Source organism: Eupeodes corollae, chromosome 3 (genome assembly GCF_945859685.1).
Source record: "Eupeodes corollae chromosome 3, idEupCoro1.1, whole genome shotgun sequence".
NCBI lineage: Eukaryota > Metazoa > Arthropoda > Insecta > Diptera > Syrphidae > Eupeodes > Eupeodes corollae.
In genome coordinates, this window is record NC_079149.1 from 93,328,684 (window position 1) to 93,342,295 (window position 13,612).

The window sequence follows — 13,612 nt, forward strand, 5'->3', positions numbered from 1 at the left end:
ACGTGGCCGCATGGACAGACCATCAGTCGACTCAACTCGTCGACACGACTCCAATACATACTCGACGTATACAAACAAAATGTACTGTGCTTGACGCTTGTGCCTGGTATTATGGCTATGGCTGTGACCCTTCATCTTGTCAGCCATTTTTATTTTTTGCATGGGGGACCACTTAGGCAAAATCATTAAATACGAATTTCGTGAAAAATTGCGGATAATTTAGATAATTTACAACAAAGTGGGGAATTTGATTGTTAATGAAAGTTTAGTGTTCTCAGCATGCATCAGGCACAGCAGGAGGTAGCACATTTACTTTCTAATTGAGAAGTAAAACAACGCTTTGGTTGTTGTTGTTATTTTTGTTTAAGCACAAGCAAAGTGTTTTATATTTTTTTTTGGGAGGTAAGGAAGAAAAATTAAGAGGGGGAGAGGTTTTTTATCATCTTAACTTGAGTTTTATTTTAATTTGTACATATGTTTCAAAAGAGTTTTAAAAATATTAAAAAGGCTTTTGGGATTTCATTTATAATTTTAAAGTAATTTGTTTTATTTTTCAGCAATTGGTAAGAGCAACAATACCTGATAGAATTTTCTACAATATTTTGTTTTTGTTAGAAAAACGAGATTTTAAATAGTTTCCTAATTTTAGTTGGCTTGGATTCAATTTAAGCTTAAAAGTCAGATTGACTTTATACTAATAACACTGGTGGACAAGCAATTAAATTGATTAATGTGCTTTGATGGCTTTAATTTAAATCCGATTTCAAAATTAACTTAACACGTTTTTGAGATATTGCTTTTTAAAGCATCCTGCATATAAGCTACGAACTGCGAACTGTGGATGATCACATATTTTGCCTTTTCTTTCACAAGAGCTTTTCTTTCTTAGCAGACAGCGACGAATTGTCAATTTATAATTAACCTTTTGTCCATATTTTCCTCAACCATGATCTTTCATAAAAAAACAAAAAAACAAGAGTGGTATAATGTTGAGGTTAAGTTGAGCGCGAACAATTTATTCGTTGCAGTGTGGATGGTATGTGGAACGCAAATAGAGTTTGACAGTTCGTAGCAACCACACTGCAATTCGTTCCTACCAAATTGTTTTAACAAAATTGTCTTTTATTAGAAACAAAATGGAAATTTTAATATCTTCATGTTGGTGTCAATTGGTTTCTCATAATTAAAATGTGTTTTGGTTTGGAAATGACTTTTTGAAATCTGTAAAATCACGTTTGTTCGTCAATTCGTTCATTCGTTGTTCGCTGTCATGTGCAAGGCCTTTAAGACTTGAAAAAAAACACGTATATAAGGCTTCTTAAGGCTATCTAAATGGTGATGGTTTTTCAAATATTTTTTAAACTTGAGTAAAATATGATGGCTTTTCAAATGTTTTTAAAACTTGAGTAAAATATGATGGTTTTTCAAATATTTTTCAAACTTGAGTAAAATAGTTGTACGTACAGATTTAAAATCAGTACAAACACGAAACCCATAACTTTTTTTTTGTCTTCAAAACGATGAATGCATGACAACTTTTTTTATGGTTTGCTTAAAACTTCATATGAAGTCAAATAAATTGTCATCACTAATTAAAATTTCTGGAAACTAGGTGAGATATTAAAATGGCTTAAATTGTATCTAAAAGAGAAATAAAGAAAAAGAAAGAAACCGAGCCTTGAACCACGATTTTTTTATTAGAATTTTTTAACATGATAGAAGAATTCGAATGCAATGTTCGAATTAAGTACATCTGAATCTTTTAAAAATAAATGTTTTGTTTGTTTTCAAAATGAAAACGTTATTTTGTCGAATAGTTAAGTTTAAAATGAATTAAAATCTAAAATCAAACCCACTTTTTTTCAAAGACCTAAGTGAAAATGGTTTTAGTTTTAATTTATGTAGCAAATTTCATATGCTTATTCGACTCCTTATTTTTTTAAAACTTCTAAAATAGACTGCACCATTCTTTTTAAAATACAAACATCAAATTTTTGTCAAAATTGAAGCTATAATTAAAATTATAATAAGAAATTTATTGCGTTCTTATTTATTTCTTCATCAAGTTCTAAAGTTTTAGAACTTTGACTTAGATTTCAGTTTGAGGTAGAGCTTATAGCTTTTTTTTAGAGTCTCAAATTTGGGGGTCTAGGGTATAAGAAATCGGTTTAGGAAAGTTTGTATTTCCTTAAACTGTCTAATGATTAAGTAATCGGTTTGATTTGACATTGCTCGATGTTTTAAAGTCCCAAAAATCCAAATCAAATATGTCATACATGTCTTAAGAACCATAGTACAGATTGACTAAATTCGGTTTTATAATTAAAATCATCAACTTTTAAACAAATTCAAATTAAGGTTTCTTTACAAAACCTTATACTTTATGTTAACTCAAACATTTTACAAAAAACGTTTCTGACATCTGGTAAAATTTAGAGATAAATCGACGCAATTTTTTTTACAAAAAATAAAAACCTAAAGAAAGCAGTACTAGACGTTTTTGAACATTGATTTTCAACTTAAATGTCTTGTCATAAATAAAACACATTGGCGCAAAAAATGTTAGAGCCATTTTTAGCAATTTACTAAGCTTAAAAGATGATTTTAACATCTTACTACTTCTAAACAATTTGCTAAAGTTAAAATTAAGGAATGACTACGGAAATGTTCCAATCACCAAATACAAATTGTCATTATTAGTTTCGTTTAATCTTAATTATTTATTTTCACTAAATATCACTTCTTAGATATGTTTGGATGCTCGTTTTTTAATAAAAGGCCGTTAGCAATTTACTAGCTATAAAAAATAATAATTTAAAATTTTGAACTCCCATAGAAAATTTCGAAATGTTGAGTTGAATGTTGTCAGGGATTGTGTGAACCTAATATCTTTAGCCGAATCCGAATGGCTAATTTGAGAATGCACTTTTCCTGACAAGAAATACTCTTGGAGCATTCGGGCTTGAAAGTCATACGCATTAACCATCACGCCACGATTTATTGGTAAATTGCTTCCTAGTGTATTGTAAAACCCTTAACAAAAGACTGCATACAATTTCGCGCCATACCTTTAAACTAATTTTATTTAATGAAAATATTTCTGTAGAATGTTTGGTTAAATTTTTAGAAAAATTGAATTGGAAGTGTTTTTATGAAAAATAAAAATTTACTCAAAATACAACAAAATAGTAAAAACTGATATTCGTTCCTAATATTTTGAGAAAAATAATTGACTTCAAAGATATTCTTAGTAGTTAAAAATAATGTTTCGATCTCAAAAACTTGACCTTTAAAAAAGGAATGATATTTTAAAACGGATTTTTAAATTGACAAAAGTAACATTTTTGACATTATGATTGAAATTTGAGAAAAAACTTATCTGGATTTAATAAATCGCTGATTAAAAACTGCTTTAAATTTGCTTATAAATTATATTAATATTGAAGCTCTTTTAACGTTAATTTAACTTGCAAAACAAATGTACCTGAGTCACATACAAGTCTATATAATTTTTAAATATTACTTATTTCAAAATTTTAAATGTCACCTAACAAAATGAAATAAAATGAAAATACATTTTCAATTCAATTTCAAAAATCAAAAAATCTGAAAAAAAATATTAGTCAGCTCGAAGCTTTTACGAATAAAAAATGATATTATCTCTAAAATAGTTTTCTGCAACGAAGAATAACGTTTTTGATATCTAAAATTTTGAGAAAACATTTACAAATTTTACAAAAAAAAAACCTAAAAAAAATTGAGTTTTGGCTCAAATATCTTTTTTTTCCAAAAATTAAAGATTATGGCTTCCAACTTATTTATCTTTTAAAAAATATTGTTTTCAACATTCGGAAAATTTAAATAAAATTGAAATTACAGTTTTTCTTACAAAAAATAAAAACCTTAACAAAATTAATAAAATTTGGTAAAAATTAGTTTTCGACTCAAATATTTTTCAAAACTTTGAGATATTGACTAAAAACTAATTTTATCTTACAGAAAATATTATTAGATATTCAACAATTTTTTACAAGAATGTAACAGTCCATTTTTTCATAAAAAATAAAATCTACAAAAAATAGTACCCAAATTTGATAAAAATCGATGTTCGGTTCTCGATATCTCTCAAATTAATTTCATTCATCAAATTTGTATATGTTTATATAAGATATACAAATTTTTTAGAAATGCTACTAAAATTGGTAAAAATTATTTTTCGACTAAGAATCTCGTTAACAAAGCTAGGTTTAGAAATAAAACTATTTTATTATATGCAAGAAATTGTTGGTAATTTTTAAATTTTTAAGAATAATTTTAAATTTAATTAAAAATTATTCTTAAACATTTTAATTATTTAATTTAATTTTAAACTTAAACACGATAACCTACAAACTTTTTAGCAAGACAAATCGACAGACCGGATGGGAAGTTATCAGTGTGGGTCGCATCCCAGCCTCTTTTATTTAAAATTTTAAATTCTTCAAGAAAAAAATATAAAAATAATTCATTAAAAAAAAAATCTGATTGTGAGATTGTCAAAAAGTTTTTTAGATCTTCTCCAATGTTCAAGTATTAATTGAATCATATCGCTTTTTTTCATTTTACAAAAAATCAGCGTCTTGTTGGAATAATTTCGATCAAATTAAAGCCTCTTGTTTTCCCCAAATTCTAATTAACTTTGGTCTCAGCGATGTGCATTAACTCTTTTTATATACAACAAATTAATTCTTTATCGTTTTAACCCTGTGAGAATTTAACTACAGCTAAGCTATAATATTTGATTATTATACAATTCTTCAGAAAACTAATTTACCTAAAGCCATTTCAGCTTTCATATCTGATAGGTATGCATGTATTTGTCTTTGTGACAATGTAACTTAAAACTATCTCTAGACTAAATACATTTCTACCACGTCCAAAGGCTAAGGATTTCAACTTATCCTCCTCCAGCAAATGCGCAACTCTCGACTCCTATTATTTACTTGGTTCTATTATTCGTTAGGTGAAAGCTCTCCGCCAACTTCGCCATTCCTCCACTCTCCGCATTCCTAATCGCTTTTTCCTCTTTTGTTCGCCGTTTATGTTTTGATTATCGCCTTTTGTGTATAGAATGTGTATTCCATTAGCATCAGTTTAACTGCCAATTACACCCTCGACTCCCGAGGGATGAATAATAATAATAAAAAAAAAACAAAACAAATAATTTAACTAAATAAATTTCTTTTTTTTTTTGTTATACTTTTAGTGCTTTTGGTATGAGCGACACAGCAAGCAACAATAATGACAGCCTACCGAATAGTCCAATCAATAATAACAATTGCACCTTATTGAACAACAATATAAGCGTATGCAACAACAACAATAACAACGCCAGCAGCCCCAACAATAACAATAATAATAATAACACGAGAAATGCGAATAACAATGTCGTCCCATCGGACGCACTTATCCGCATGGACACGTCGGATATTCCCTTCGACGAGGAACCGGATCCAGATACGATAAAAATGTTTGTTGGCCAAGTTCCAAAGTCAATGGACGAACGCCAGCTGCGGGAGATGTTCGAGGAGTTTGGTCGGGTCCATTCGATTAATGTTCTTCGAGATAAAGCCACCGGAATCAGCAAGGGTAAGTTCACATTTTCAATTATCTAATTAAATAAAAAAAAAATAGGAAAAAGAAAAAGATGTCTAGAGGATGATATCGCTGGAGATATTATATACACCTATTGTATAATACCATAGTGATGGTGTAGCTATTATTATCAAAGTGCGGGGGTATACAGGGAAGATATTGTGCATTGGAATTGAAGGTACAAACTTAGAACTTGGAGCTGTCTCTCTTTGTTTCGTTCAAGTGCACAAACTTAATTTCAGATGATGACACTGATAGTGCATAGGTCGATAACCAGGAAACTTGTTTAAGAATTGTTAAATAAGAGCAGGGATGTTGTTAACTCTTTTTAATACTGTGGTACTATAGAAGAAAGAAGCAGTTGAAGACTGTTGAAGACGGTTCTAGGTTATTGTATGAATTTTTCCAAATTTGACCAAAATACTTTGTTATTTCAATCTTTCCAAGTTTGAGGAAATTTGTTATTTTTAGTCCTGCCAGTCTTTTCAAAATCAAAAATATTTGGCTTGTCTTCATATCCTTCTCGGTCTCTTATGACTAAGTTTTGTGGTGGCCTTGATTTCGTGTTTTTGTAATGGAAAATGTTAAGGTAAAGAATGAATTTATAAGCTTAAGGACGTTTTTCAATCCACCAATCGTTACCATTGATTCAATTGTATTTGACAATTTGTTACTTAAAAAGTATTTAAGTTTTCTTCTCTCATTTAAAAATCAATATGAAAAATCTTACAGAATACTCTTAAACTATTTATTGAATAAAGTCAATATTTGATTTTCGAAAAAAAAACCGGAATGTCTAAAATTTTGAATCATAGTTAAATTTTGAATGATAGTTAAATTTCGAACGGCCAACTCAAACCATTATAAAATGTGTTTTGCATTAAAGACAGGATAATGCTAAATATGAATAAATCAAGTTGTATATTAGATATCAATAAGGTTTTATTTTTACATGAGAGCCCTTAAAATTACATTTTGGAAAAAAATCTTTTAAATGACCGCCTTGGCCTCGTTAAGTTTTTGCATTCAAAAGGTATAATTTTTGAACGCTTCAACGCATAAATCAGGATAAATTGATAGACGACATCGGTTATATGTTGTTTGTTGTTGTTGAACGCAGCTGTTTGCATAGACCTGAGACTTAAGAAAGCTCTAAAAGTAAAAGTCTGAAAGGATCACATCAAGATTACACGATCTTGTTCCAAAATCACCTTACCTGGGTTGAATGTAATCATGCCATGAAACCGCTCTACCCAGAATATTGACTTTGTCAAGCAGCGCCATCTAAGTCCATATCATCGAATTAAGGCGACAACAGTTGCTTATCATCAACTTATTGACTGCTTTTGCCTGGCAAGCATCGTTTTCGAACATGAACGGACTGATAACGCCTTCAGGACAAAATTCACATCCAACAGTTACTTTATTTGGATGCATTGGCCACCTCTTAAATCTAGCGTGCAATGGTGACTTCAAAATTCCTGCAACTTTGTTTACTTTACGTACCCATTCTTTTAAAAATGGGCCCTATTCACTAAAGACGAGTTTTTAAGCAAAAGCCAACTGCCCCAAGTACCGGTAGCGTGATGGTTAATGCGTTTGACTGTCACGCAAGGAGTCTTGGGTTCAATCCCTGCCTGTGCCACCTAACTTTTTGCAATGGTACAAGAGTAATTCTTGTCATGAAAAAGTGCTTTTTCAAATAAGCCGTTTGAATTCGGAATATAAACTGTAGGTCCCTTCTATTTCTGACAACATTAGTCGCACAGAGGATTGGTTGAGAGTTGTAAGTCACCAGGCCTTTGATTTTTTATTTTTATTTTATAAATCTTATCGATTAAATTTTGCCCATTCGTGTCCACAATTAAGGGATGCGGCCAACCTTGTAAGTCTGAGATTTAAAGACCACCTTCTTCGTGGAGTGTTTACAACTGCTCCAAAATAATAATTACTTCTCATTTGATTGCACAATGCTTTTGCTTTAATGACTTATTCAAAGAGGATATTTTTACTGAAAGTAAAAGAAACAATATGGTCGTCTAAGACTGTCAAGATCAACCCGTCATTATTGAAAAGGCGTCATTTCACCTACCTTAGTTCTACAGGAAAACAGAGCGTCCACTTATTTGTAACAGAAAAACATTATATTTCGGTCAGTAATTATAATTAAAAAGCTTAAAGAATCCATAACAATTTAATCTAATATGTTTTCACGATCGCAATCATAAGCAATGTCTTGTCCTTCCACTTAAGGTGGCGCTACAGTGCTGTGTAAACTAGGGCATCACCCAACAAACTTCGTCATCATTTTTCATTTCTATTCCTTTCTTAAATCATTTATCCAAAATACCTTCCTACTCTTTTGAGTTTCTCATGACTTCATGACCTTTTTTCGTACAAGCAAAATGAAATCAGAAAATGGAAACGTTTCGGGCTACACTTAAAGCATCTGTATCACCTAAATATCTGCGTGAATCTCAATGCCACTGCATCACTGACCCAAACACCATTACCAACTACTGACATCCTTGACTGAGCAGATCTATTTATTATTTGTAACAACGCTAACAAAAACAACAACAAATGTATAAGTACATGCCATCAGAAACATCCTTATGCAGCAACATGCAATTCCCTTTTATATATGCAACTGACAGTCGACACAATCACCAAAAAAAAAATACAAAAAAATTGCCAACAAAAATAAAAATAACGCTCCATAATACAAAACGCACAAAACTAGAGCACGTACGCTGACGGACAAAAGCACTTAACAAATCTCCTCTTCTGACCGAATAACACTTCATGCACGAAATGAGCACTTTTGCTTCTTCTGTATTATGATTGTGCTTCGTGTTCGTGTCCCAACAGCCACCATCACTTTATAGATACTGTTAGCCACCACCACAAAAAGCTGGAGGCAAGCAAATAACAAAACAACAAATAAGGATTAGATAAGCCAAACGCATCGCAGGAGCTTCTACTCCTTAGCAGCAGCATCAGCTTTAGTATAACGGCAAACACTTTAGTTAACCATTGTGGGCGACTCATCAAGAGAGGCAACCTAATTTCACTGATGTTGCAAGCAACAGAAAATAACAACAAAGCACACAGAAATGGTTTCTGCTTTTGCTCAAAAAGCTTCTACCACGTCGCACTAGGAATGATATTTTTTTTAAATAAAATACATGACAAGATCAAAGTACTTGATCTTTAGTTATCAGCAACCTTAACGAAATTTCCATTTGCAATATTAATGAAAACAAAATTTGTGAAACTAATAGTTATATTTTTTAACTTTTCCAACAATTTCAAAAGAACATAAAGCTTAAAAACGTAGAACATATTATTTCCCATTTTTACGGGTCAAATCATGAATTTAACATTGAGAACATTAAAACTTTTTATGAAATTTAATAAATTCTGTTAATTTTTTTCTTGACTGCTAAAAAACAAGAGCGTATGATGAGTGCATTGAATTCCAATCTCGACAACACTGCCCAATAAGAAATCTTTCACCTTTAATGCTTCAAAAACTCAATGCAGTCTTCTGTCATTAAAGAGTTACCCGCCTCCGATTCCGCTATCAATGCGAGTGGCACTTTCTTTCACGAAACTAATCAATTTTTAATGCTTAGTATGTGTATTACAAATCACCTCTTTTGGAGTGCTAACGTGGTAGATATTGTCAAAAATGCTTGCTAGGTGCTTAGGATTTTTCCGACGGTCCAAGAAATTTTTTAAACGTTCTGATCTGGCTATAATTTAAGGCTCACTTAACAATTCTTTCTATTCATTTCAATCATGAGCCATCCAACACCATTCAATTACGCTCCCCAAATGTTAGCGTGTTTTGATCAACGTCAATTCTCCAGAGTAAGCATAGTTTCTTGGAAAACCATAGTCATCTAATCTACCATGAAATGTACTACCGGGGCTGTTTCATCTGAATATTAATTTTTCTATGTATGATAATAGGGCTAATCAGTTATGCTCTCCTATTTTTAGCTCAGCTGTCTTTTGTTCTGTGCCTTCTTTCATGGTGGGTTTTTCGAATATTTCTTAGAATTTAGCTTAATAACAAATTTTCTTTGGAAGATACTTTTTTCGATCTTGACACAAAGGGAACTTTTAAAATTGACCCAGTTTTTCACGTTAACCCGGATTCATCATAGAAAGAGTAAAGTATCCATTTTTAACAAATTATAGCATCGCTACCTCTGTATTCAATAAAACCACAAATATTGATAAATATGTACACTTAGGCGTATACATACTTTTTATATATAAAAGGTTTTCCAATAACAGGTTTCATTTTGAATAGCCAGCTATTTAAATAATTTTCAGTTTAAATTTGTGATCTTTTAATATTTAAATAGTAAAAACCCATTATTATTATTTTAACAACGCAAACAAATCTTTAAGGTTAAATCCAAAATAAAAAACGAAGCTGGGATGCGACCCACACTGATAACTTCCCATCCCGTCTGTCGATTTGTCTTGCTTAAAACTTTGTCTATATATACTCGTATCAATTTTTACCAAATTCTCGTACTATTTTTTAGTGAAAAAACGAATTGTTGGATTTTTATATAAAAATTATTGAATATCGAATACAATATTTTCTGTGAAATAAAAGAAGTTTGAAGCCAATATTTTTATTTTTTGAAAAGCTATTTGAGCCGAAAGTAATTTTTTACCAAGTTTTAGTATTGTTTTTTTTTTAGAGTTTATTTGTCAATTCGAATTTTTCAAAAATTTTACAAAATGTTGAAACAATATTTCTTATAAGATAAAATTAGTTTGAAGCCAATATTTAAAATTTTTGAAATGATATTTAAGTCAAAAATCAATTTTTACCAACTTTTATATATTTTTTTTTAGGTTTTTATTTTTTGTAAACTGTCAATTCGATTTTTCTCAAAATTTGTCCTAATCTTGAAAACAATATTTCTTATAAGAAAAAATTAAATAAAAGCTATTATCTCAAAGTTTTTAAAAGATATTTGAGTTGAAAATCATTTTTTACCAACTTTTGTTAATTTTTTTTTCGGTTTTTAATTTTGTGTAAGAAAACTGTCAATTCGATTTTTCTAAAACTTTAACTGAATGTTGAAAACAAGATTTTTTGAAAGATAAAAGTAAATTAAAGGTAATATCTCAGAGTTTTGAAAAGATATTTGAGTCGAAAATCAATTTTTAACAACTTTTATTAATTTTTTTTTAGGTTTTCTAATTTTTTGTAAAAGACAATATTTCTTATAAGATAAAAAAAGCTTGAAGCCTGAATTTCAATTTTTTGAAAAGATATTTCAATCAATATTTAATTTTCACGAACTTTGAGTAATGTTTTTTTTAGATTTTTATTTTTTATAAAAAAAACTGTCAATTCGATTTTTCACAAAATTTTATCAGATGTGAAAAACATTATTCTTCGTTGCAAAAAATTGTTTTAGAGATGAAATCATATTTCAGTCGTAAAATTTTGGAGGTGACAATTTTTTTTTCAGTTTTTTCGATATATAAAAAAAACCGTTATGTTGATTTTTTTCAAAAAATATACTTGTTTAGTATCACCTTGCAGCTTATTATATAAAATTTAATTCAAGTCTCTAGCTTTTTTATTTCGTAAGATTTAGTGTTAACCAAAATTTTCAAATTTTTTTCAACCTGCTATGGTAAAAAAAACCACCCACGCAATTTTCTTGAGGGCCCTTTCTGCATCTTTTTGCCTTATTATCTGTATATTAAAATTTATTTGAAGTTGATATCTCTTCTGGTTCTTGAGCTATGGACGACGAAAAAAACGTCGCGAACGTACGGACGTACGAAAGTACGTACACACGCACGCAGAGACATCTTTCTAAAAATCTTTTATTTCGACTCTAGGGACCTTGAAACGTCGAGAAATGTCAAAATTTTCAATTTGACAAATCGGACCCATTACAATAACTTCCTATGGGAAGTTAAAAATTGCCTTCTAACAGTTATTTTTTGAAGATCTAATCGGGATTTGCATACGAAATCTTGTATTTTAACATCTTAAAACTTATTTTTTTTTTGGTGAATCAAAATTTAAGGTCTATTTTAATGTTCCATAATTAATCTTAATCCTTTAAGGTAGGGTTCACGAAGATAATGTGAGGTTAACGAATTGGTCATGAAATACTTCATGAAATTGATATGTTGGTGAAATCTTGCAATGAAATAAAAATCTTTCAGTTTCTTTAAAATAATGGGAATGCTGCTCTCATACAAGCTTTAATACACAAATTGTTTCCACCATTGCACATTTACGAATATATTCAAAAATTTGTTTCCTAACTCCCAAGTTTTAAATCCAAAGTTGAATTACTTCAGAATTTAAAAATAACCCTGGGATAACTATCAGTTTTAAAATTAAATTTCTGTTGATATAATTTGATTTGAATAAAATTAAGTATTTATCATACGAAAATATCTTGTCCAAAAAGACTGGGTTTAATTTTTGCGAGGGAAAATTGAGCATTGTACACAATATCTGGCTAATCTAACTTTTAAGGAGGCGCACGACAGCTACCCAAGAATTTTTTGAAAACGGATATTTTGTATGAAGAATTATTTAAAATTTAAAATAGTGCTAATTGAAAATCTTGACTTTTCACTTCGTCTTGAAATTTTGCTCATGAGATCTGTTTGTTTGTTTTAAAAGTTTTGCGGCCAATTGAACATTTTGGCAAGCACTCATTTTCCAGATCAAAAAGAGAAGAAGGGGTTTATGGAGGTGTGTACTCTGAGCGACAGAAATTAACTCTCTTATTCCGCCATCTCATTCATTTTAGCGTTTTCAAGCTCGAACTCTTGGCGATAAGAAAAGTCTTGTCCTAGCTTAAAGAAAACGTTTATCAACATCTGATACCCGCATTTTCTCAGATTGTCAGGCCGCTATCAAATCTCTGAACACTGTCTCTACAAACTCTATAACAGTTCATAAATATCGGTCATCGCTAAGGAAGTTGTCAAAACAGTTAAATATTCAGCTTTGCTGGGTGCAACTGTAAGACCGATGAACTTATCAGAAATGGTACAGTACAACCCAACCTAACACGTTTGGCAAATGCGGGCATACCTACCGCTACATGTAAACTATTGCTAATGAAGGGTGCTATGAAGAAAGTAAACAGCAGGTGGAATAATATCGCGACTTGTTAGGTCACAAAGAACATCGAGCCTACACTAGATTTAAAGAGAGCAAGGTGCTTGCTAACGCTAAGCAGATAGCATATAAGCTCGATAATGGGTGTCATAACCGAATACTGTCCAATAGGAATGCACGCCACGCGGCTAGGCGTATTCTCAAATGGCTTTTGCAGAAGCTGTAACAGTTCTTTACCTTCTCTGTAAATACCCTGCACTAGCTCAAAAACGCAAGAATTAGTTAGGAGAATTCTTCTATAACGATCTAAATATTAATATAATCAGGCTCTCACGTTTCGCAAGGAATTCAAACTGGTTTCATTTCACTTTAACCTAACCTAACTTAACTTATTTTTCAACTATTATGTTCTGATTAAAATTTTGGTAAATAAAACGTTATTAAATTAAAATGTTTTACTTTTCAACCATTCTCCTTTAAAAATGAAATAGATGAAACTCCTAATTCACTTCAGAAAATTTTTAAACGAATTTCTAGTCCTGTTCACATCAAGATTAACAATTATTTCTTTGGCAAAACCCAAGTTTTCTTTTCAACTTCAAGATTAACTTGATTTTGAGAGTTATACAAATCTTAGTTTGATTAACTCTGATTTTAGAAATCAACAGTTGAAAACGTCCAATTTAAGTGAATAAAAACAAAATCAAGAGTTGACAATAAAAATGCTGAACTTATGTTCAACTTTGACTGAACAAAATGAGACTAAATACTCTAACCATAATTGAACATTAACACTTCCCTCATTAAAGTTAGTAATTTTGAAATACTTAGTAATATTAAGCG

General features: G+C 30.4%; 1 protein-coding gene across 11 annotated transcripts in view; it reads left to right on the forward strand.

Annotated features, from left to right (window-relative positions):
* The window catches only part of LOC129948884 (CUGBP Elav-like family member 2), a 434,239-nt gene that overhangs the window by 245,318 nt on the left and 175,309 nt on the right, over positions 1 to 13,612 (forward strand). For all 11 annotated transcript variants that reach the window (XM_056060028.1, XM_056060027.1, XM_056060025.1 and 8 more), the window contains one exon: positions 5,246 to 5,628. In XM_056060028.1, coding sequence (XP_055916003.1) covers positions 5,246 to 5,628 — 383 coding nt within the window. The remainder of the gene's footprint in view (positions 1 to 5,245; positions 5,629 to 13,612) is intronic.